Raw genomic sequence first — 26,148 nt, 5'->3', positions numbered from 1 at the left:
GGTTGAGGATGGTGTCTCACTGTGACTGGGAATCTTATCTGTCCAACTAGGGGTCCATGCAACCAATGGGATCCTATGAATCTGAGGGCTAGGAGCCCATCTGGCTAGCAGGGAGTCCGTGTACCTGAAGGATTTGCAGTGTATGTCCCACTGGCAGATGGTCTGTGTAGTGGGGAGGGGTCCATCTGACTCCTGTTGCTTTTTCTATCTGCTTATCTGACCAGCTGACCACCTGGGAGTCCACCTGGCTGTCTTCCCAGCAGGAGATATATCGATTTGTCTGCCAAAATATGGATTCTGTATAGTTGGTGAGTTGGTAAAGTCTGTCCACTTGTTGTACTTGTTGGTAAAGTACTCTTGCCTGGAAAATCCCATGGATGGAGGAGCCTGGTAGGCTGCAGTCCATGGGGTCGCTAAGAGTCGGACACAACTGAGCAACTTCACTTTCACTTTTCACTTTCATGCATTGGAGAAGGAAATGGCAACCCACTCCAGTGTTCTTGCCTGGAGAATCCCAGGGATGGGGGAGCTGGTGGGCTGCCGTCTATGGGGTCGCACAGAATCAGACACGACTGAAGCGATGCAGCAGCAGCAGCAGCAGGAGTCCACTTGTCTGCCTAGTTGGAAGTCTGCCTGGCTAGGTGAAGTGTCTGTGCAGTCAAAGGTCTGTGTGGCTGGTATCTGCCTGACCGGAGTACATTTGGCTACCTGGGAGTCCATGTGATTAGGCCTGTCAGTCTGTCTGACAGGTAGGTCTGTGTAGCTGAAGGTCTGTCTAACTCAGAGGACATCTGTCTATTCAGCTGGGGATCTGTTTATGGCTGTCTGGGAGTCTGTCCAGCCAAGGGTCTGTCTGTCTGGCGTCTGTCTAGCAACCTAGCCGGAGGAGAGGGTCTGTCTTTCTGGTGATGTCTTTTGCATGGGGTGGTCTGTTAGGCTGTTGGTGTGTCACTCTTCCTGACTGGAGGTCTACCCAGGGAATGGACTGTCCCTCTGAAGCTCTGGCTGTCAAGGGGAATGGCTATCTGCCTGTCCAGGTTGGAATTTTGTCTGCTTACCCATCTGGGGATCTCCTTACCTGTCTGTCTGAAATCAGTCTGCTTGGCTGTTGTTATGCCTGGCTTTCATTTGTCTGAATGGTAGTGGGGGGTGAAGGTCCATCCATCACTCGTGTTGTAAGCTGAATGTCTGAGTGAGGGAGTCTCAGATACTGAAATGAACCAGTCTTTCAGGTGGTCTCCAGAAGTCTGTCTATCCATCATCCCCTTCATAATGGGGGGCCCTGCCAGTCCCTTAGGTTTGAGTTTATTCTTGAGTATGCTCAGTGTAACCTCACCCAGCCATCATCACCCAACTACCTCCCCAAGTCTCATGGTGTTGCTGAAACTCGGCCTCTGTTTACTGGTGCCAAACAGAAATGCAGAGACAGTTTTGGGTGAAGTAGAAAAGAGCAGCTTTTATTGTTTTGCCAGGCAAAGGGGGCCACAGTGGGCTAATGCCATGAATACCGTGTGACCCACCCTAGAGGGGGTAGTGAGGAGTTTTATAGTGTTCAAGGAGCAGGGGGTGATCATGGACCAAGCTTATGGACAGTCCTTGGATTGGTTGGCATCAAGGTGAAGTTTCAGCATCTTCAGCCTCTGCTTTCAACCAGTCTAGGGTCTATGTTCTTGTTGTCAGCAGTTTTTATCTTGTGGGGGTCTGCTTCCTGTAAAAATAACTTAGGAGTGTGTGTCAGATCTTTATCTATCCCTTTCAGGAAACTGGGAGTTCAGTGATTCTACTATGTGGTAGAATTACAGTCCCAGTTCCCTAGCTCAACAACTATGCTTTGTTTCTACATCTTCACATTTCCAAATCATTAACTCTTGAGTCAGCATTTTACTTCAAAAGATAAGGACACAGGGACTTGGACATGGTTTCAGTGCCTTGAATGCTATAATCACTAAGGCAGAGCCCCACATCTTCCACGCTAAGAAACGTTTATTTTTATTCAGCCCAGCACCCCCATCCCCAACACTTCATAAAGCAGAGCATGACCCTCAGCAGTCCAGGCACCCATGTGGAGCAACAGACAGGCAGGGGCGCAGCGCTCACACCCGGGTCCATTCAGCAGGCGGATCTCGGGGTCCTTTAGGCCTCCCAATGCGCAGGTTAAAGCCTGGAAGAGGAAGGGCACCATAAGGCTCATAAGAGAAGCTGAGGTGTGGATAGGAAGGCAACAGGTGGAAAATCATTCTCAGGCCTCCAGGCCCTCCCGGTTTGCTGCAGCCACGTCCACAGGGCTCTGAGGATGTGAGTCCCCTGCCACCACCTCCGCCTCACCCCCGTCGCAATTGCAAACGGCCCCAGCAACCGAAGTTATCTGACTTACCTAGCCCACCAGTCTGAGCTCTATCCGCCACGTCCTCATAGGCGCCAGGCCCAGCCAGGCTTTCGTCAACAGGAACTGCGGGCAGAAAACCACCCCGAACAGGTCAACTCAGACGGCCCTTCAAATTCTGGCATCCTCCCTGCCCAAGACGGCGGGCTGGGGGCTGCGGGTCCGGGCCCAGCGGCCAGGGGCGTAACCAAGACGGAGCCCTCTGCCCAGACCAGGTGACGAGGTCAGAGACTGCGGCGGGGCCAGAGACCACGGCGTGGCCCGAGACGCTTCCGGGCGTGACCTGAGGACAGGCAAAAGTCCTAGAGGCATGGCCGGGAAGCCCGAACCTCAGCCCTCCAGGGCGTGCCCCGGCCAGACTCGAGCTGGGGGAAGGGGAGGTCATCGCGGCCTCCAGGCTCTCCAGAACCTAGCCAGGGAGGATCTGGAGGAACAGGTGGGGTTAGATCCAACCCAGCCCCGCCCCCCGGCCTCCTAGACTTACCGCGGCCCTGCTGCGCGCCGCGCGCGTCCTCCGATAGCGCCTGGTGCCGCCAGGCGCGCGGCGTCACCTGGCTGTAGAGTGGCGTGTCCTCCGTGCCGCGTGCCCGCGCGCCCGCGCCTGCCCCGGTGCCCGCGGGGGCCGCACGCTTCTGTACCACCGCGTAAGTGTCGGCCATGGAGAGGGCCGGAGGCCCGGGCACCGAGATGCTTCTGCGGGTGGGAGGGCGGGGAGGAAGTGAAACTGCAGCGCCTAGGCGGGGGAAGGAGGGGGCAGCTCGCTGGGCGAGCAAACCACGGGCTTCCTTCCCGCCCGAGGCGGCTCGCAGTGAAAGAGCACTGAGATGGAGGCGGTTGGTCTCCGTAGAAGGGGGTCTCGTTTCTGTGTCCCTAGGGCCCAGCAGGTTCGGTGGATGAAGGAAGGAAGGGCCCAGCTGGCAGGTGAATGGGGCGAGGTGTTATTGAGGAGTGGTCATTTCTGTGTAGTTGTGTATTGAATAAATGAATGAGGAAGTGACATCTAAAGGGAAGGAAGGGAAGGTCTCAAAATGGGAGAGCTGGTCTCAGACCAAGGGCTGAAGTTGCCGCACCAGATATGGGGCCTGACAGTTGGGCAGCATCAAGAAATACCTGCTGAATTAATGACTTGGGGGGAATGAGGAAAGTACTGACACCGGAATGTAGGGGTAGGGGCAGAGGCAGTGTCACCTCTGGTATTAAAGAATAATCTTCGAAAAGGTTCCCAGAGCTCAGTTCAACGAAAGGGCTGGTGGATATTTGGTGAACTGAACGACAAGGATGGCGCCAGTGTTTCAAAGGTGAGGAAAGGGCTAGCCTCCAAGAAGAAGAAACTGGAAAGGGAAGACTCCGGGGGTGGGGCTACGTACCTAAGGACTCCGCTGGATGGGCGGGCGATGGCATTCAGGTTCTGCGAAGTCCAGAGGGAGAGGGCGTCATCGTAGAGTGGGACACAATTCTGGGGGAAAGACAGGAGGGGAAGAGCATGAGGCTTCAGAGGACACTGTCCAGACTCCTAGTGGAGATCACTGTGGTCTCTGTGGGGGCAGCTTAAGAGGAGACACTCTGATAAGGAAGCAAGGAGGATGACAAAGGTAGATATCAGAGTCAGTCCGTGCTACTGGAAGGAGTCCAAGGGCTAGATGCTGCCATAGTGGTGGCCACAGACCTCTGGGTCCTGGTCTCTGAGGGTTGGAAGGGGGCCTTGGTACCTCCTTGAGGTTCTGGTAATGAGGGCTGGCATTCTGTATCGCTGAGAGAAACATCTGAGACACTGTGTGGTACAGGAATCTGTACTGCTCCTGGGGTGGTGGGTAGAGGGGAAGACAGGTCATTGAGAAGGGAAGACAAGAGCAGAAGGGATGTGTCCTTGGAATAGGGAGACCCTGCTCACACCTCTGTCTGTATGGCCAGAGGCCGCTGCTTCCGAATCTCGAGGACCACACTGAAGAGGCTGAAGTTAGGTGGGATCATCTAGGGCAGAGAGATGGGCACATGAGAAAGACCTCGTGGGCACAGGACGCACACTTCACGAGAATGCCCTCTTCATACCTGGGTCAGAAGCAACTGTCTCACATAATCCACAGTGCACAGGACACCTGTTCGCCCGCAGCCAGCACTGACAAGTAAGAATCAGAATGAGCTCGACCAGGGCCTTCCTGCAACCCATTTTAAAGGGGACATTTGGGGTGGGGGGCAGGTGGTGAAGGGCTTAATTAATGGAGGGGCCCCTGCAGCACTTTTTGGTTCCCAGTATCCCAGGTTATAATTTGAAAGGAAAAACTTTTTAACTGCTGATATTTGTTTAGCATCAGCTGTGTACTTATTCCCCAGCAGACAGTCTGTGCTCAATAAATACTGACAATTTCAGTTGCAACTTTAGCGAGTGTGGCCTCAGGTTTCTTAAAGTAGGCATTCGAGAAACTGCAAGACTGGCTCCAAGTCCTGCACTATTCTTCCCTGCCTCCCTCCCCAACTACCATCCCCTCTATCTCACCAGATCCCCATAAAGCCCATTTATTAAACCTGCAGTGGACACAGAGGGGGTTGGGACCAGATCCCTGGAGGTGCCGAGCTTTCTCAACCATGGCAAGCACATTGTCAGGATTGCTGGGGACCCCTCTGTCTGGCCAGGACATATACTGCAGCTGGGACACTGACCGGGATTCCTGAAACATGGAAAATGAGAGGCAAAGAATAAAAAGAGAAAGAAAACCATATATTGAGCAATATTTCATGTCAGCCCTATTCTCCGCATCTTCCATTTAAATGAAACAGATAATAACTAAACAGAAGGGTACTATTGTTAATGCCCATTTTACAGATAAGAAAGCAGAGACAGGAAGCTCTCACCATGTGGAAGTCTCCTCCTCCCCTTTCAGTACCTTCTGGAAGGTGACCTGCAGAATCCTGAGTTTGATGTCTGGATTCAGCCACATCTCCCTTGTCTGTGGATATGGGGCATGTGGGAAGAGGGCAGAGAAAAAAGATCACAGGTGCCAAAAGATACATTTTCAGGAAACAGCATTTCTGATTAAAAATTTTAAAAAAGTAGTTCACTGGTGGCCTAGCGGTTAGGATTCTGGGCTTTTTCTGCCATGGCCTGGTTCAGTGCCTGGTCAGGGAACTGAGATCCTGTAAGTCGTGCAACCGAGTCCTCCCCCCACCAAAAAAAAAAGAAACACCTATTTCTAAAAATTCATTTAGTCCAAATATCCCCCATGACTTCTGTGAAGGAAACATTTTACATAAGGGAGAAAGAGAAATTATGAGCTAGTTCCAACAAGCTCATTTACAGTGAAAGAAAGAAATGTCTTTTGTTAGTTTGCTTGTATTTATCAGTACCAATTGTTTTTATAACCTATGAGAGATTTTTCTGAGTTCTTCTGAAATGGTAAGGGAAATAAGAATTTTAAGAACCTAATCAGGTACATTTATATTTACAGAGATAACCATGATAGTAGTTAAAATGCAAAATCAGTGTATAATGAGTTCTGACTATTTGCATGCTAATACCAGAGAACTCCCTGCAGTGTGAGGGGGACTGTGGGGAAATTGTTCATTCTTTCAAGCCCAGCCCAAAAGCTTTCCACTCAGAATCTTCTGTGAAAGACAAAATCCAAGACTTCATAAAGTGCTGTTCCCACCTCTGCCCCAACTCACCAGAGTGATGCAGAAAGGCCCAATCTGCAGTGGTTCCTGTTGTAGGGCCCAATAACGCTCACACTTTTTCTGCAAAAGACAAGGGGAAACAGGCAGGGACTGAAGAGGGGGAGTCTGCCTCAGAGTTCATTTTAACATGTGTACCACCCCTTGGAACAGCCCAGCTTGCTCGTGGAAGCACAGAGAACAGCAGCATCTCATCAGATTAAACACAGACTCAGTGGAGATGTGAGCTTCTGACTGTGCAGGAGGAAGACAGTCCAGAATATTCTCCTACTGTAAGCAACTACAAACCTGGAAAAAAATGTATGAGCTGCTATTTTCAGACACTGGTCCACATGCATTTGCAAGACTGTGATCACTGAACAAAGGGAAACACATGAGTGAAACCCTATGAGTTCCCAAGGTTACTGCCTAGAGGCAGTAACCAGGCTGCAGACCATGAAGGGTCTGATGATCCCACTAGTTGAGAAACCAGAAATCTTGGCTCAGGGAGACCAAGACAAACAGTACTATGCAAACAAAAGCAAAGAACACCAGAAGTCTGCATGGGGTCCCCTTGAGTCTTTAGCTGATAATTATCTGGGCACATATGACACGAAACCCCATGAAGCTAGGAAAGAATAACTTCCCATGAAAGCGTAATAGCTACAGAACTATAAGATGAACATTTCCTAGAGCTCACAATGGAACAGAAATAATTTACATTTCCTCCAGCCAGAGTGGAGACCTGATTGATTAAAAAGGGCATTCAGTAAGGAACAAGACACCACACATTAGTAAGTAGAATGAACTTAGTTCTAGAATAAAGGCTTCTTTAGATGTACCCTTAAAAAGCTTAAAAATAAACCTTAAAATGATCAAATATCCAAAAAAAACTGCCTTCCCAAAAAAGTTCCAACACTTTTTTTAAAAAGTTCCTTTTTAAAGGAAAATAACAAGATCTAAAATTTATCAATACTTGTGTAAAATTTGGGCTTCCCATGTGGCACTAATGGTAAATAACCCACCTGGCAATGCAGGATACATAAGAGATGCGGGTTTGATCCCTGGGAAGATCCCCTGGAGGACGAAATGGCAACCCACTCCAGTATTGCCTGGAGAATCCCCATGGACAGAGGAGCCTGGCAGGCTACAGTCCATAGGATCAAAAAGAGTCAGACATGACCCAAGCAACTTAGCAAGTGTAATATTTAAAATATTAAGCATCCAATAAAAATTTACTAGACATACAAAGAAGCAAAAAATATGACCTACACCCAGGAGATAAGTCAGTCAATAGAAAAAGACCCAATACAGATGAGGAAAAAAGCAGACAAAGACTTTAAGACAGCTTTTATAAATATGTTCAAAGATGAAAAGGAAAAACATGAATGTGATGGAAAAAAAAAAAAAAGATATAAAAAAGACCTAAACGGAACTTCTAGAAAGGAAAAATAAAATATATGGAATAAAAAATTCACTATCTAAGGTACATGAAATGATGTTCAACATTGGTAATTATTAGAGAAATACAAATTAAAATTGCAATGAGGTACCACCTCACACTAGTCAGAATGGCCATCAGTAAAAAGTCTACAAATAACAAATGCTGATGAGGGTGTGGAGAAAAGAGAACCCCCATACATTGCTGGTGGGAATGTAAATTGGTGCAGCCACTATGGAAAACAGTATGGGGGTTCTTTAAAAACTAAAAAGAGTTGCTATATGATCCAGAAATCCTACTTCTGGGCATATATTTGGACTAAACTATTATCTGAAAAGATACATGCACACTGTGTTCATAGCAGTAGTACTCACAATAGCCAAGACATGGAAACAACCTAAATGTCAATTGACAGATGAATGGGTAAAGGAGATGTACGTATATATACACAAAGACGCAATATATTCATCCATAAAAAAAGAATGAAATAATGCCATTTCAGTATGATAGAGATTATCATAGTAAGTAAGTCAGAAAGAAAAGACAAATACCATATGATATCACTTATATGTGAAATCTAAAATCTGACACAAATGAACTTATCTAGAAAAGAGAAACAGACTCACGAACACAGAGAACAGACTTGTAGTTACTGGGGGAAAAGAGGGTGTGGAGGGAACAATCGGGAATGTGGGATTAGCAAACGTAAACTATTATATATAGAATGGATAAACAAGGTCCTACTATATAGCACAGGGAACTATATTCAGTATCCTGTGATAAACCATAATGGAAAAGAATATGAAAAAAAAAACTCACTGTCTAATCACAGAGTAGGGGCTTCCCTGGTGGTCCAGTGACTAAAACTCTATCTCCCAACACAGGGGGCCTGGATCAGGGTACTAGACCCACCTGAAGATCCTGAGTGCCCCAGGTAAGATCTGGCATAGCCAAATAAATAATTTTTTTTAATAGCAGATTAGATACCAGAAGATCAGTGAACGCAAAGGCATAGCAATAGAAACTATTAAAAGTGAAAAAGAGAGAGAAAAAGTGGAGGAAAAAAACTAACAGAATCAGATATCTGTGGAGATATATCAAGTGGCCTAATGTATGTGTACCTGGAGTTCAGAAGGAGAGGAGAGGGGAAAATGGAAACTATTTTTGAAGAAATAATAGCTGGAAATTCTTCCAAATTTCATGAAACTATGAACCCACAAACCCAGAAAGGTCAATGAACCATAAAGAGAATAATCCAAGGATTATTAACACCAAGTTAATCATGATCAAATTGCTAAAAAATCATAATAAAAAAAATCTTAAAACCATCATACACAAAAAGAGTTTAAATTTGAGAAATAAGAATGACAGCAGAATTTTGTCAGAAGCTTGCAAGCCAGAGGTCAATGGTGTTATGCCCTAAAAATGCTAAAATTAAAAATGCAGACAAAAGCTGAAAGACTTTATCATAAGCAAAACTGCACTATGAGAAATATTAAAGTAACTTTTCAGGAACTTCCCTAGTGGTCCAGTGGTTAAGACTCTGCACTTCCACGGAAGGGAGTATGGGTTTGATCCCTGGTTGGGAACTAATATCCCACATGCTGCATGGTGAGGCCAAAATAAATAAAATTCTGATTTCTTCTTTAACAAAAAAAAGTAAGCTTTCTATACAAAAGAAACATGATATCAGGTGGGATAATGACCTACACAAAGGGATGAAAAATAAAGAAAAAGGTAAATATGTATTCTCATTTTTAACATCTTTAAAAGATAATCTAGTGAATTGTACCCAAAAAGAAGGAATAGCAATCCTTCACAAATTTTTCCAAAAATGTGACGAAGGAATGTTTTATGAGATCAGTATTACTCTGGTATCAAAACCAGACAGATATCACAAGAAAACTATTCAACATCTCAAGAATAAAGACAGAAGAATCGTTAACAAAAGATTATACACAGCATACAAGATTGGTTCAAGATATGAAAGTCAATCAATGTCATATACCATAATAACAAAGTAAAACAGAAACACATGATCATCTCAATAGATGCAGAAAAATGAACAAAATCCAGTACCTTTTCATATATAATAAAAACATGAAAGGCACTAGACATAGAAAAGAAATTCCTCATTTAAAATTAAAAAGCAAAACCTACAATAAGTATCTAAAAAAAACCCTACAGGTAACTTAACACTTAATGTTGAAAGACTGAATAGTTTGTGCTTAAGATCAAGAACAAGACAAAGATGTTTGCACTTTCTGCTTTTTTTTTTTTTTTTACTGTAATTTGATTGATTGATTGATTTTTTTTTTTTTTACTTCTGAACAATTTTGTATTGGAAGTTGTAACCAGTGCAGTTAGGAAAAAAGAAATGAAGCAAAGAAAGGAGAGGAGGTGGGAGGGAGGAAGAAAGAAAAGGACAGGAAAGAAAAAAGATGGGAAGGTAGAAGAAAGAAAGGGAAGTTACCCAGATTGGAAGAGACAAAACTATCTCAAATTGCAGACAGCATGATGTTATATATAAAAGTGATATTAGATAAAGTGTTAATCACTCAGTCACGTCTGACTCTTTGTGACCCCATCGAACGTAGCCCTCCAGACTCCTCTGTCCACAGATTTTTCCAGACAAGAATACTGGAGCAGGTAGCCATTCCCTTCTCCAGGGGATCTTTCTGACCCAGGAATCGAACCTGGGTCTTCTACATTGCAGGCAGATTCTAGCCACTGGGAAAGCTCTATAGAAATCATATATAAAAAAAAAAACCTGAAGATACACACACACACTATATTAGAGCTCAAAAGTGAATTCAGCAAGGTTCAGAATACAAAATCAATACAGAAAAATCAATTGTATTTTCATGTAAAGAAAACTGTTGTTTGCAATATCTACCCTGAATTGATAGATTCAGTGCAATCCTTATCAAAATTCTAGGCTTTTTGACGATATTGGCAAGCTGATCTTAAAATTAATATGTTAACATTAATAAATGTGTTGTGGATACCCAAGGCTGCCCTCAGGTTTGATGATTCAATAGGAGGACTCACAGGACTCTGTGCAGAGTTGTATTCATGGCTACAATTTATCACAATGAAAGGCTACAGAATAAATTGGCAAAGGGAAAAGGCGCACAGGGTGAAGTCTGCAGAAAACAAGGTGCCAGCTTCCAAGGGTCTTCACCCAGTAGAGTCACTTAGGATGCGCTTAACTCCTCCAGCTGTGAGTTGTGGCCACACGTGTGAAATGTCCACAGGGAAGCTCCTTAGGAATTCAGTGCCCAAGGTTTTTACTGGGGGACTCTGTGGTATGTAGGCACCTCTGACTAGCGTGGGCCAAAACTTCAGACTCCAGAAGGAACGCAGGTGTCATATAAACCTACTGTCACTTAGACACATGGCTTATATAAATACTTTAGGCAAAGTGGGCCACTCTTATTGGAAATCGAATTTCCAGTTAAGAGCCAACCTTGCAGGAAGGCCTTTCTAAGCATAAGCACTTAGGCTTGCTACGTTAACTCTTTTCTGCACAGCAAGTGACCAAGAATAGACAAAACAATCTTGAAAATAAAACAAATTTGGAAGACTCACACTTCTTGATTTCAACACTTAACTACAGATCTACAATATGTTGTAGTACTGGCATAGTACTACAATCAATGGAATAGAATTGACAGTCCAGAAATAAACCTTTACATGTACGGTTGGTCAACTGATTTTCAACAAAGGAAAAGACTGCAAGAGCAGTCTTTTTAACAAGTAGTACTGGAACAACTGGATATCTATAAACAATGAATTTGGATCCCCTATCTTACACCATATACAAAAATTAACTGAAAATGAGTCTGAGACCTAAGCATAAAACACTTAGAAGAAAACATAGGAGTAAATCTTTTTGACCTCTGGTTAGACAATGACTTGTTAGAAACAGCACCAAAAGTACATCAAAACAATGGATGGGAAGTCTTCAAACTTATCAAAGGTTTGTGCTTCAAAGGACAATGTAAAGAAAATGAAAAGACACTCACACAATGAGACAAATATTTGTAAATCATATACTGATAAGGGACTTGTATTCAGAAGAATTCTCCAATAATAAAAAGACAAATAATCCAATTAAAAAATGGTAATGAACCTAAACAAATACTTGTCCAAAGAAGACATACAAATGGAAAAATAAGCACATGAAAAGATATTTGGTAAATCCACATCATTAGGCAAATGCAAACCACAACCATGAGACACCACTTCCCACCCATTAGGATGGCTAAAAACAAAAACAAAAAGTAACATATATCTTGGTGAGTGTTAATGAAACCCTGTGCATTGTTGGTGAGAATATAAAGTGGTGCAGCCACTGTGGAAAACAAAACAAAAACATTAAACACAGCATTGCCACATGATCCAGTAATTAATACTACTACCCAAAAAAATTGAAAACAAGGACTCAAAACAGATACTTATATATTAATATTTATAGCAGCATTATCACAATAACCAAAAGTTAGAAACAACCCAAATGTCCATCAACAAATCAATGGATAAACAAAATGTGATACAAATATAAAACAAAATGTTATTCAGCCTTAAAGAGAATGAAATTTTGATACACTCTGCAACATGGATGAGCCTTGAAAACATGATAAATGAAATAAGTCAGACACAAAAGGACAGGTATATGATTCCACTGATATGAGGTACCTAGAATAGGCAAATTAATAAAGCCAGAAAGTAAAATAAAGGCTACCAAGAGCTACAGGAAGAGTAAAGGGGAAGTAGTTATTAAATGGATAGAGTTTCTGTTTTGGATGATGAACAAGTTTTGGAATTGAATATTGATAATGGTTTGAAACATTGTGAATGTACTTAATGTTTCTAAATTGTACATTTGAAATCATTAAAATGGCAAAATTTATGTTATGTATATTTTACCCCAACTGAAAAAAGAAAGACACAATCACCAAAAAATGGAAATAGCTCAAATTTTATAAAGTGATTGTGCTATGTGCGCTTAGTCACTCAGTCATGTCCAACTCTTTGTAGCCCCGTGGACTGCAGCCTGGCAGATCTTCTGTCCATGCAGAGTCTCCAGGCAAGAATACTGGAGTGGGTTTCCATGCCCTCTTCTAGGGGATCTTCCCAACCCAGAGATCAGACCCTTTGCAGGTGGATCCTTTACCAACTGAGCCATGGAAATATAAAACGGAATGTTATCCAGCAACAAGAAGGACTGAAGTATTGACATGGGCTTCCCTGGTGGCTCAGTCAACACATGCTACACTATGCATGAATCTTAAAAACACTACCCAGTGTTTGAAGCCACTCACCAAAGATAACGTGTCATATGATTGCAGTTATATGAAAAGTCCGGAGTGGGCAAATCTAATAGTGCAGATAGATTAGTAGTTGCTTAGGATGGAGTTTGGTAGGAAATGGAGTATGACTGCTAATGGATATAGGGTTTCTTTATGGGGTGATGAAAATATTCTAAAATTTATTGTGGTGATGGTTGTATAACTCAGGAATATACTAAAAACAACTGAATTGCACACTTTAGATGGATGAATTATATCTCAATAAAGTTTTTTTTAATCTATATGAAAATAATAGCAGTATGTTGTGTAGTATATTTTAAATTTAGAACTAAACCTGTGGCAACAATAGGCTGAAGCATAGAAAGAGAAAATTGAAATATGCTGTTGTAAAGTTCTCACATTTTACCTGAAATGGTATAATAATAATATTTGAACACAGACTGTAATAAGTACACATTTCACTAAACACACAAGCACATAATACAGAGGTAAAACTAATAAGGTAATAATGACTATGAAATGGAGTCATAAAAATTCTAAGTAAAAAAGACAGAAAAGAAAAAAGGAACAAGAACAGATGGAACAAATAGAAAACAAATAGCAAAATCATAGATTTATACTCATCACTGACATATTAAAGGTGGTGGTGGTTTAGTCACTAAGTCTTGTCCAACTCTTGAGGCCCCATAGACTGTAACCTGTCAGGCTCCTCTGTCCATGAGATTTTCCAGGCAAGAATAATGGAGAGGGTTACCATTTCCTTCTCCAGGGACCTACCCAACCCAGGGATCAAACTCCTGCATTGCAGGTGTATTCTTTACTGGTGAGCCACCAGGGAATCCCCCAACACACTGTTAGCCGCTCAGTCATGTCCGACTCTTTGCGACCCCACGGACTGTAGCCTGCCAGGCTCCTCTGTCCATGGGATTCTCCAGGCAAGAATACTAGAGTGGGTAGCCATTCCCTTTTTCCAAGGGATCTTCCCCATTCACAGATCAAACCCAGGTCTCCTGCATTACAGACATTCTTAACCGTCTGAGCCACCAGGGAAGCCCAACACATTAGATACTATGCCAATTAAAGGCAGAGATTGTCAGATTGGATTTAAAAAGTAAGTGTCCACAATATGACAGCTATAAGAAACAATTTAAAAATAAAAATGAGGAATTCCCTGATGGTCCAAGGGTTAGGACTCCATGCTTCATTGCAGGGGGCACAGGTTCAATCCCTGGTTAGAGAACTAAGATCCCTCAAGCCTCGTGGTATGGAAAAAAATAAAATGAAATTGAACACAGATTTTAAAAAGTAAAAGAATAAGAAAGATAATCACGCACACTCTAATCTAAGGAAGTTTAAATGGCTATATTAATACCAAAGTACACTTCAGAGAAAGGGTCATAAAAGAGACATTACATATTGAAAACAGGCTTGATTCATCAGGAGACATAATCCTGACTGTATAAGCACTCAATTATAGTTTTAAAGTAACTTAAGCCAAAACTGACAGAACTGAAAGAAAAAATAGATAAATGAAAAATTACAGTTAGAAATCTCAATACTCCTCTTTCAGCAAATAATGGGACAAGTAGACAAAAAAAACATCTATTTCTGCTTTATTGACTATGCCAAGTCTTTGACTGTGTTTCACAATAAACTGAGAAAATTCTGAAAGAGATGGGAATACCAGACCACCTGACCTGCCTCTTGAGAAACCTGTATGCAGGTCAGGAAGCAACAGTTAGAACTGGATATGGAACAACAGACTGGTTCCAAATAGGAAAAAGTGTACGTCAAGGCTGTAGATTGTCATCCTGCTTATTAAACTTATATTCAGAGTACATCATGAGAAACGCTTGGCTGGATGAAGCCCAAGCTGGAATCAAGATTGCCGGGAGAAATGTCAATAACCTCAGATATGCAGATGACACCACCTTTATGGCACAAAGTGAAAAAGAACTAAAGAGCCTCTTGATGAACGTGAAAGAGAAGAGTGAAAAAGTTGGCTTAAAGCTCAACATTGAGAAAACGAAGATCATGGCATCTGGTCCCATCACTTCATGGGAAATAGATGGGGAAACAGTGGAAACAGTGGCTGACTTTATTTTGGGGGGCTCCAAAATCACTGCAGATGGTGATTGCAGCCATGAAATTAAAAGACGCTTACTCCTTAGAAGGAAAGTTATGACCAACCTGGATAGCATATTAAAAAGCAGAGACATTACTTTGTCAACAAAGGTCCGTCTAGTCAAGGCTATGGTTTTTCCAGTAGTCATGTATGGATGTGAGAGTTGGACTATAAGAAAGCTGAGCACCGAAGAATTGATGCTTTTGAACTGTGGTGTTGGAGAAGACTCTTGAGAGTCCCTTGGACTGCAAGGAGATCCAACCACTCCATCCTAAAGAAAATCAGTCCTGAATGTCCATTGGAAGGACTGATGTTGAAGCTGAAACTCTAATACTTTGGCCACCTGATGTGAAGAGATGACTCATTTGAAAAGACCCTGATGTTGGGAAAGATGGAATGCAGGAAGAGAAGGTAACAACAGAGGATGAGATGGTTGGATGGCATCACCGACTCAATGGACATGAGTTTGGGTAAACTCCGGGAGTTGGTGATGGACAGGGAGGCCTGGCGTGCTGCAGTTCATGCGGTTGCAAAGAGTTGGACATGACTGAGTGACTGTACTGAACTGAGACAAAAAAATATGAATAATACAATTTGAGTAATACTATTGACAAGCTTGTACTAATTGATAGTTATAAAACAGTTGAAGGTTTCAGCATTCCTGTTGGGAACTGACAGAACATTTAGAGAAAAGAAATCAGTAAAGATATATAATATACAATAAAGATATAAAAGATTAAAGTATCTTTCAAAAAGACACAATCAATTTGACCTGATATTTATAGAATACTCAACCAAGCTGAATACACACTCTTTTCAAGTGCACACAAAACATTTACCAAGATAAATCGTATTCATGACCACAAAACAAGTTTCAATACATCTGGAATAATATAAAATTGTTCTTTGACCACAATGGAACTGAAATTTAATAACAGGAAGATATATGGAAAAGTCCCCAATATTTGGAAATTAAGCACAGCCATGGTCAAATACCATGTCAAAGAAGAAATCACAAGGGCAACTAGAACACATGTTGAATTAACTGGAAAAAAAAGACAACATAGTTTATGAAATGTAGCTAGAGCAGTGTGTGGAGAAAAATGAATGACATTACTTACACATGATAAAAATCACAAATCTATTATCTAAGCTTAAAGAACTAGAAAAAAGCAAGTTAAACCTAAACCAGAAGAAAGGAAATGATAAAGATAAAAGAAATTAATGAAGTAATAATTTAAAAATAGAGAAAATGAATAAAATTCAAAGCATCTTCTTTGAAAAAATAAAACTAATAATCCTCTAGCCCAGAGATTGGCTAACTTTCTATAAATGGCCAGATAATAAATCTTTTAGACTTTGTGAGCTATACAGTCTACTTAACTTCCAACTACTGAACTTAACAATTGTGGCATGTATACACTATGTAAATCAATGAGCATGACTATGTTCTAATACATTTTTATTTACAAAAACAGGCAGCAGGACAGATTTAGTACAACAGTTAAAAGTTTGATTCTTTATTCTCACCAGACCAAATAGCCAGGAGAGAAGGTATCACAACTATCAAAATTAGGGATGAAAAATGTACATCACTACAGACTGCCTAGACTCCATGATCAGCCAGCTATCCCAGCCAGCCAGGATGCAGAAACCATGTGCCTTCAGTGCTGATATACATTTATTGAGTAACTAATTTATGCTTATGGGAAAAACAAAGATCCCTGCTTCCCTGGAACTTTGCTTTTACTCAGGGAGACAGAATAAATAATATACATAATGCATTTGTAGATTATCTTATATTTCATTCAGAAGTTGGTAAGAACTATGAAGAAAAATGAAAGTACGACCAGGGAAGGCGAGTGGGAGTTTCAAGTGGGGTGAGGTCCAGGAAGATCTCATTGAGGAAGGAGCATTTGACCCAAGACCTGAAGGTGGTGATGCAGCAGCCCAAGGGGAAAAATGTCCCAGGCAGAGGGAACAGACAAAGCATAGGATCTGAGGCAGAACAAAGGCCCCAGTGGTTGGAGCATAGTGAATAAGTGGGAGAAAGATGGGGAAAGACATCAGAGTTGTACTGGGGAAGCCACAGTTATAGGGCCTTATGGTCTATCGGGCAGGAAGACCAGCAGGAGAGGGTTGCCAACATTGCAAGGATGAGCCCCACGAATAAAAGGAAAAAGATCATAAAAAAAATTAAAGCCAGTAACAGTGGGCTTGGCAGAGCTACAGTGGGGGTCACTCCAAGAACTGGTCCCTTGAGTCATGGGATCAGGGGAGAGCTAGTGAGTTTCTCCTGTCTCCTGCATAAGGACATGCACTCGAGAGGCTGAGCACACCTACCCGTCCATTCTCCATCTCCTGACAGGCCATCAAGATGACCTAGATATCGGGGTAAGGGAGGAGAATCAGTTTAGGGGGTGCAGTTATCAGCGCCAAGGGAGGACCCAGAATACTGCCCACACTTCCCCCTGACCTTGACCCCAAAGCTGACCTTGACCCCAAATTCCCAGATGAGGCGCCAGAAGTCTAGCAAGGTGTGAGGCAGGGGTCCTTGCGTGGCGATGTAGGCCTGGCTTCCATCTGTACCCTGGTAAAGGCTAAGTTCACTATCGAGGTTCCGCTGTCACCCCCACCACCTCTGCCCCTTTCCTGACTCCCAGCCTGACCCTGATGAAGTTGCCATTGATGTAGTCGCCATGTCCCTCTTCCTGGAGCAGGGAAAGGATCACTCGTGTCTGATCGTCTGCCAGCAGGAGAAGCGAGAAACATGGAGTTTGTGGGTGACAGCCCTGATGGCCTCCCAGATGAAAGCCAGCAGGGGATGGCACACCTGGGGGCATCCCATTGAGGTGCACTGGTGGGATGCTGGGGAGAAATGCAGCCACAGCAAGGCTCTGGGAGGGAGAGTTCTGGGATCCCAGTAGGACACATGGACCCTGGCTAGCACCTGGATCCCACAGGGTCGGGGCACCGACTCCTCCGGAGGCCCCACCCCCACCCCCGACTTACAAGGCAGCACATCCTTGTAACGGTTCTTCCTCACGTTCTCGGGGCGACTGCCAGCCTCCGTTGAGCGCACACTTTCCGTCTTCCAGGCGGCTGAGCGGGCCCGGATGTCCTGGTGGGAAGACCGCAAGAAGACCCGGGGGTGGGAAGAGAGAGTAAGAGAGGAGCCAGATCAGACGCCTGGGACACTGAGGCTCTCACAGGGATATGCGGCACGTGGCCTATGAAAGGTGAGTGTTGCGTCCAGATAGTGTAAAGCCTACTAATTATATTGATTCAATAACAGTAGCCATTCAGAGTGCCCTCTCTAGGCTAAGCCCTGTGTAAGGGCATTGAACTATCTGCAAGGTGCCACTGAAGTGGGTATTATTGACTCCCCGTTGTGCAGGTAAGAAAGCTGAGGCACCACATGTGTCAATGACTTTCTGAAAGTGCCACCCAGGAAGTGGGTGAGTGAGTGTTGAACTCAGACCTCTGAGCATCTGTCCTCGCACCCTCAGTGTGTATTTACATCTTATTGTGAACAATAATTGTAATATATTATGTACTTAATATAACAAACATGATACACAAGAGGATAATATACAATGTATATGAATTAAATGTACTATTAGGTGCTTTAATACTGTTAGATTATTATGATCAGTGAATAGAATTGCCATCATCACCAGGTATTCATAATCATGACAATAATAAATAACACCTACCAAGCCACCATGAGTGCAAGCCACCATTCTAAGCGTTCTTACACCCATCAGGTAGGTCATTTAAGTTTTCATGGACACATTTCTGCAGTGGGTACCACTATGGATATATATATATATATATATATATTTTTTTTTTTTTTTTGCAGAGACTCATTTATTCAAGAGCTCTTGTGAACATAACAATACATAAAGTAGTAGATTAAAAAAGAAGTCATCACATAACAAAGCATTTTACAATCTATTTGGAGAGATTATAAAAATCTCAAAGCTGTAGGGGATATCAGAGAATACCTGGCCTCTCTCCTTATTTTTAAGAATGTAAAACTGAGACCCAGCCAGGTGGATTAGCCTAAGTAATCCTAAATGGATTACCTCTAAAAGTTACTTAGAGATAGAGACAGATTGAGACTGCTGCTGCTGCTAAGTCGCTTCAGTCGTGTCCGACTCTGTGCGACCCCATGGATGGCAGCCCACCAGGCTCCCCCATCCCTGGGATTCTCCAGGCAAGAACACTGGAGTGGGTTGCCATTTCCTTCTCCTGGATATTTCTACTATGTAGATGAGGAAACCAACGTCCAGAGAGGCCTTGGAAGACTCCTGTGAGTGCAGGAGATTTCAGGAGGCTGGCTTCCAGCAACTGGCACTGCTCACCACCCAGCTTCTGCATAGGGATCCTGAGCACTGCTCACTGTCCCAGACTGGACCCAGACCTGGATGGACATGATGTCATGTACTACCTGGGAATTATATTTTTACTTTATTATGCACATTTTCATATTGAATAAATTATATATTCTGCATTTATTACACATTTCTTATATAAATATTTATTTTATATTTGTATAAACAGATTTATACTTTTATCTATTACATTGTTTCTTAGAAACTTGAATAACTGCTCATTTTATAATTATGTTTATTCTACTGTTCTATGAAATTAATGTGTCAATTATAGCTTATGACCATATTTATACATATACACTATATATTTCATATTTATTAATACATTTCATAAATCTGTTCTCTATTTCTATTGTACTTAATGATTATATAGTCATTTATTACATATATTTATCAGACATTTCTAAATTTAAGATGTCACCATATATGATTCTAACACGTTTCTATGCTATTATATTTAAAATATCTCAGTACTTGTACAGTGCGATACCTACGACGCTGCTGCATTAGCACTCCTTACATATGGCTTGCACTACCCCACTGTAAAGTTTAGGATTATTTATAACTAGTGACAAATGCACCTATAAAGTAAGCGCTCAAGATGTGCTAAGCGCGCTTTACCCACACTGGCTATTTTAATCCTCAGGTCAGTTTCGTTACATTTCACCCTAGGAGAAACAGAGGCCAGAGAGACCGGATAAAGCGCCTCAGGCCACATCGTCTGTAAGAACTGGCGACCATATCCTCACCGCAGCGGGGCCTCTTGGTTCCTCTTTTCCCAGCCCCTTCCTCCCTAGGACCACAGTAGGGACAGTGACCACCGGGTCGCTTGGAGAGGCCGGGCATCGCGCAAGCGCCCGCCTTCTCCGCTCAGCAACCCGACGATACAGGGAGCGCAGCTAGGGCGCAGGGACCCGAGGGCGTGTGCGGCCCCGCCTGGGCCGGCCGTGGACTTCGCCCTCTGGGTATCTGCAGGCAGAGGGTGAAGACAGGCAGGGAGAGAGTGCGACAGAGAGAGGTGCTGGGGAGAGAAAAACAGATCTTGAAGTGAGAAGACGACCCTGGACGCCGAAAGAGAAGCAAAGTGCAGCAGGGTGCACAGAAGAACAGACGGAGGTCCGGACTGTCCAGGGCGAGGAGCAGGAGCTCGGCAGTCCACACTCGCCCACTCACACTGAACTCGCCGGCGAAGACCACCCCATGCCTGCCGCCCAGTGCCTCCAGCTGCTCCAAGAAGCTCCGCGCCGCATCCAAACTGCGGCTCATTGCGCCGACTAGGAGTGAGGTGCAGTCCACCTGTGGCGCTCCGCGCTCTCCGTTGGGGTAGACTCCGCTGAAGGCAGCCGAGGCCCCGCCTCAGATCTCGCCGGCCAATGGGGGTGCGCAGCGGCAGACAGGGCGCGCCCCTCGGCCAATGACACTCAGAGCCCGCCCCAGCCCCGCCCACAGGCTCCTTGACTGGGGGCGCTAGGTCCTCCTGGCTGCGCCTGGGGCTAGAAAACTGCGCCGGCGCTTCAATTTTTTTGTCTCCGCGAGGGCTGGCTGAGTCCCTGTGGTCCTCTGGACACCGCCTCTAGCTTGGGCCCGGGGTCCACGCCCTGGCATGGCGGATGGCTGCACGCCCTCGCCCGGCTTCCAGGGCCCGGTCTTCTGGGCTGTGTCCGGATCCCAACCAGGCTGGCGTGTCAGCTGTGAGTAAAGACGGCTGCCTAGATCGAGCTGAAATTCCTGACCGGGAAACCCTGTGTGGAGACCTTACCCACTCTGCTCTCCGGCGGAGTCCAAGGGAGGTTGGGAGAGGTTGCCGCGGGGGGAAATGACCCCCGGGCACCTGAGCTGTGAGAAAGACAGAATTTCTTGAGGTTACTTCTTTTTCTGGGTGGGTCGGGCCAGGAGGAGCTGAGGGAGCCAGGATCATCCTAATTTGAGAATCTCAAGCCGTATCAACTTCCAGGAAACTGAGAATTGAGGTTTTGGGAGTGGGTTCCAGGGGTCTAAATGTTCTCAACGCTTTTAAGGAATTTTTTCATTCTCATATTGTCCTCTTCAGAAAATGAGAAGGCCAGAGGACAGTTGTTGCTCTAGGGCCACCAAGGGGAAGGCTGCAAAGAGTAGGGAGGAGCCAGGGGCCCCTGCCGAGGGCCGGTCAGTGTAGATGGGCTAGCCCATCCTTCACTTTGGAGGTAAGGAGTGTGAACCTAATTCATTACGGAGTTATCAGAATGTTGTCACAGACAGGCAAACTTTCTTAAAGGACTCAGGTCTCTGCTTCTTGTCCCAGCCACTCAACTTTGACAGGCAGGGTGAAAGCAACCAGTAGGCCATATGTAAAGGGATGAGCATGGCTGTATTCCAAACTTTATTTGTGGACTTTAAATTTTAATTTCATGTGTCAGTTTTTTTTCTTTGGTGGGCTGCAGGCTGTAGGTTGCCAATCCCAGTTTAAGTGACTGAGAAGGCAAAAAGCAGGTCAGTAGGGATGGAGGTCAGTAGTGACCACCGAGGATTGACATTGTCAGTGAGTTCACTGCAGGCCAGTGAGAGTTCCTTGGATGTTCACGGAGACTGGCACTAGATCTCAGTGGCAGTTACTGGGAGGTCAGTGACAGACTGAAAGTAACCAGGGAACCATTGGGACTGAGTGTTTACTAAGTAATTGAGGGGTCAAAACAGTCAGGCAAGTTCACTGAGGACCCCTAACCAGGGCTCGATAGTGAATGTCAGTGTAATCACTGAGATTTCTTGGATGGTCTCAAGATTCAGTTGTTGGACTCAGGGTGGTGGGATAAAGAAGCATCACTGAACTTTGAGAAAATATGGAGGTCCACTGGAGGAGTCACAGAGACGCTTGAGCCCCTGAGTAATCATGGACACTAATAGCAATCATTTGGGGATAGTGGACACCAGAGTAAAGGGGGAATATCCACTGCAGATCACAAGAGGGCTTTCTGAACCCTGCTAGCAGTGAATGTCATCGGTTGTCAGTAGTCACTGGAAACTGGTGACCTGGAGTGCAGAGACAACACTGAGGCTCAGTGAGCCCTGCATATCTTTGGTGGTGACCCGGAGGCAGGGCAGCTAATGCAGCAAATGGGTTCTGGCTAGTTGGGGGAATCTCTGTTCCACTAGGGACTGGGGTGTGTTTGTCCAACAGGATGGGGTGTCTATCTGTCCCCCTGGTTTAGGGGACATCTGTCTATCCTGAGCACCTTTCTGATAGGCTGGGGTCTTTCTTACTGGCAGAGTTAAGTCTGTCAAGCCGAAGGTCTGGCTGGATAGCTGACTGGGTAGTAGGCTGTCTTTCCACTGACTGTCTCTGTGTCCAGTTGTGGTGCTTCGTCTATTCTTGAGGGATTCTGTCTTTCGGTTGGCTGGAAGCAGGGTGGGAGGGGTGTCGTGTCTGGACACAGGTCTCTCTGGATGCCTGGCTGGTCGTCTTCCCAAACGCCTAAGAATCTGTCCATTTGTTTGGCTGTCCTGCTATGTAGTCTGTCTTTGCCCGGGATTTTATCTAGAAGTCTGTCTTACCAGAGGTTTGTGTGTCTGTCTGCCTGTTTAGGGATCTATCTGCCTATTTGGCCTATGAACAGAGTGGCTGAGACTTCAGTCCACCTGCCATGCTTCCACCATGGTTCACTGTTTCTGGCTGCACATTCAACCACAACTCCATACCCTCCTCCCCGCCCCACTCTATGTCCTCCTCTAGTTAAGCGGACTGCCATCCTGACACTGGCCACCCCTCCATGTCTCTTCAACATCCAGATTCTTCTGGCTTGCCCTCCACTCAGCTCAGGCATTGGGTGTGGGAGGTGGAAGACCACCAAGACCTCCTCCAGCAGCCACGGCTCACCCCTCTCCATTCTCCCAGAGAACTGCAAGCTGTGTTCTTGCAATGGGACTCACTGCTGCTGCTGGTCCTCTTGTACACACTCCTGGAGGCAAGCAGTGGGAGCAGCTGGCACTGTCCTGCAGGTCCTGGGCACTCCAACACCCACATGCCAGTCTGCCGCCTGCTTGCCAGCTCAGAGGCCAGCAACAGAGCCAAGTGGACAGGGTGCTGGAAGGTGATCAGGGAAGCTTTCACAATACTATGCAGAGCCCAGCCTAGGCTGTTGTTACAAAGGGGAAATCGTAAACAGGAGACACCACCTTCACCTAGAAAGCTTGTGAGGAGACAGTCTGAGACTACTGAAATCCCTACTGAAAAGTTCTTCTCCAACTTCCTTTTTTAACTAGGCCACAAGAGGGAAGAAGAAATTTGAAAAAACTCTCCCACTGCTCTACTCTGTTAAGAACCTTTGGTTGGGTGGGCTTACCTATTGGCCCATCTACAACTCTGCCATTTGGCAAACAGAAAAATGCCACTCACTCCAGTTATAAATGCCAGTTTGCATTCACCAGTGACTGGTGCTAACTGCCTTTGTGAGGGCTTTTATTCCAGACTCTGGAAACTCTACAAGACAAACCAATTTCCTAACTGAATAAATTACAAAGAAAAAAGTTAAAGAGAACACAAATGCTCATAGCAGCATTATTCAAAACAGCCCCAAAGTGAGAAACCAAATTTCATAAAGTGATGGATAAAGAAAATATGGTGTACACTGTTAGGGTCCACAAGGGGCTCATGGCGTATTGTTAAAGAAATGGCCCATTGTAGGTGACCTGACAAAGGAGATGAAGTCACAGTGACCACAATGCCCTGGTGGCGGGCTGTTTTTTCCTTAAAGCAATATCCTGTTTTTCCCTGCTGGTGCCAGTGTCTCAAGACTACATGGCCACCAGTCTCTATAGGGTCTCTGGTCCTGGCACACACGAGGTTGATTTGAGCCCTCTGAGCATCTCTGGCAAGTTTGGGGTTTGATTCTAAGCATGAACTCGCCTCTCCTACCGTCTTGCTGGGGCTTCTCAGCCCTTGGACTTGGGGTATCTCCTCACAGCTGCTCCAGCGCCACGAAGCTGCTGCTCGAGCCTACTGTCTTGCTGGGGCTTCTCCGACCTTGAACATGGGGTGAGTATCTGTGTTTGAGTATCTCCAGTGGAGGTATGGGTCAGCAGTGGACTGCCGCAGGGGCAGGGGCTCTGGGTGCAGCAGACCTGGGTATGGCATAAGCCCTCTTGGAGGAGGTCGCCATTAACCCCACCATAGAGCTGCCAGGACTTACAAAGGCCTTCGAAATAGACTCTTGGAGGGCACAAACAGAACCTCGTGCATACCAGGACCCAGGAAAAAGGAGCAATGACCCCACAAGAGACTGACCCAGACTTGCCTGTGAGTGTCCAGGAGTCTCCATAGGAGATGTGGGTCAGTGGTGGCCTGCTGCAGGGTTGGGGGCACTAAATGTAACAGAACACACTGGGGGCCTTTTGAAGGAGGTCACCATTATCTTCACTGGATTCCCTGGTGGCTCAGACGGTAAAGCGTCTGCCCACAATGTGGGAGACCCGGGTTCGATTCCTGAGTTGGGAAGATCCCTGGAGAAGGAAATGGCAACCCACTCCAGTACTCTTGCCTAGAAAATTCCATGGATGGAGGGGCCTGGTGGGCCTCCACCATAGTTTGGCCCCAGGTAAACAACAGGGAGGGAACACAGCTCCACCCATCAACAGAAAATTGGATTAAAGATTTACTGAGCATGGCCCTGCCCATCAGAACAAGACCCAGTTTCTCCCTCATCAATCTCTCCCATTAGAAAGCTTGCATAAGCCTCTTATCCTTTTCTATTTGAGTGCAGACAGACTGAAAACCACAATCACAAAAAACTAACCAATCTGATCACATGGATCACAGCCTTGTCTACCTCAAAGAAACTATGAGCCATGCTGTGTAGGGCCACCCAAGACCGATGGATCATGGTGGAGAGTTCTGACAAAACGTGGTCTACTGGAGAAGGGAATGGCAAAACACTTCAGCATTCTTGCCTTGAGAACCCCATGAACAGTATGAAAAGGCAAAACGATAAGACACGGAAAGATGAACTCCCCAGGCTGGTAGGTACCCAATATGCTACTGGAGATCAGTGGAGAAATAACTCCAAAAAGAATGAAGGGATGGAGCCAAAGCAAAAACAATACCCAGTTGTGGATGTGATTGGTGATGGAAGCAAGGTCTGATGCTGTAAAGAGCAATACTGCATAGGAACCTGGAATGTGAGGTCCATGAATCAAGGCAAATTGGAAGTGGTCAAACAGGAGATGGCAAGAGTTAATGTCGACATTTTAGCAATCAGTGAAATAAAATGGACTGGAATGGGTAAACTGAACTCAGATGACCATGAATATCTACTATGGGCAAGAATCCCTTAGAAGAAATGGAGTAGCCCTCACAGTCAACCAAAGAATCTGAAACGCAGTACTTGGATGCAATCTCAAAAATGACAGAATGATCTCTGTTCATTTCCAAGACACACCATTCAATATCATAGTAATCCAAATTTATGCCCCGACCAGTAATGCTGAAGAAGCTGACGCTGAACGGTTCTGTGAAGACCTACAAGACTTTCTAGAACTAACACCCCCAAAAGATTGCCTTTTCATTATAGGAGACTGGAATGCAAAAGTAGGAAGTCAAGAGATACTCAAAATTAACAGACAAGTTTGGCCTTGGAGTATAGAATGAAGCAGGGCAAAGGCTATAGAGTTTTGCCAACTGAACGCACTGGTCATAGCAAACACCCTCTTCCAACAACACAAGAGAAGACTCTACCCATGGACATCAACAGATGGTCAATACTGAAATCAGACTGATTATATTCTTTGCAGCCAAAGATGGAAAAGCTGTAAACAGTCACCAAAAAGAAGACTGGGAGCTGAATGTAGCTCAGATCATGAACTTCTTATTGCCA

General features: G+C 44.7%; 1 protein-coding gene and 1 long non-coding RNA gene across 4 annotated transcripts; one reads left to right on the top strand and one right to left on the bottom strand.

Annotated features, from left to right (window-relative positions):
- Positions 1–1,965: 1,965 nt before the first annotated feature.
- On the bottom strand, positions 1,966–20,637 carry PTPN18 (protein tyrosine phosphatase non-receptor type 18). Of its 3 annotated transcripts, XM_070801456.1 has the most exons (15): positions 20,480–20,637; positions 17,922–18,030; positions 17,579–17,655; positions 17,404–17,499; positions 17,253–17,291; positions 6,044–6,112; positions 5,266–5,328; positions 4,907–5,049; positions 4,433–4,499; positions 4,277–4,354; positions 4,093–4,182; positions 3,751–3,839; positions 2,868–3,076; positions 2,375–2,449; positions 1,966–2,161 (listed from the first exon to the last, which is right to left on the bottom strand). In XM_070801456.1, exons 1-15 carry the CDS (start codon positions 20,570–20,572, stop codon positions 2,094–2,096), a joined length of 1,365 nt encoding a protein of 454 aa, XP_070657557.1. In that variant the 5' UTR covers positions 20,573–20,637; the 3' UTR covers positions 1,966–2,093. The 3 variants fall into 3 exon arrangements, with proteins under 3 accessions (XP_070657557.1, XP_070657559.1, XP_070657564.1); XM_070801458.1 differs by lacking the exons at positions 17,922–18,030; positions 20,480–20,637 and adding an exon at positions 17,743–17,859 and having other exon boundaries at positions 17,404–17,492; XM_070801463.1 differs by lacking the exons at positions 17,922–18,030; positions 20,480–20,637 and adding an exon at positions 17,743–17,767.
- On the top strand, positions 3,151–4,757 carry LOC139186557 (uncharacterized). Its single transcript, XR_011570182.1, has 3 exons — positions 3,151–3,304; positions 3,602–3,681; positions 4,295–4,757. It is a non-coding gene; the product is annotated as an uncharacterized lncRNA (long non-coding RNA).
- Positions 20,638–26,148: the final 5,511 nt, after the last annotated feature.

This window comes from Bos indicus, chromosome 2 (genome assembly GCF_029378745.1).
Source record: "Bos indicus isolate NIAB-ARS_2022 breed Sahiwal x Tharparkar chromosome 2, NIAB-ARS_B.indTharparkar_mat_pri_1.0, whole genome shotgun sequence".
Classification (NCBI taxonomy): Eukaryota; Metazoa; Chordata; class Mammalia; order Artiodactyla; family Bovidae; genus Bos; species Bos indicus.
The sequence above is the reverse complement of the archived record's forward strand: the minus strand, read 5'-3'. Positions and strand labels throughout refer to the sequence as shown.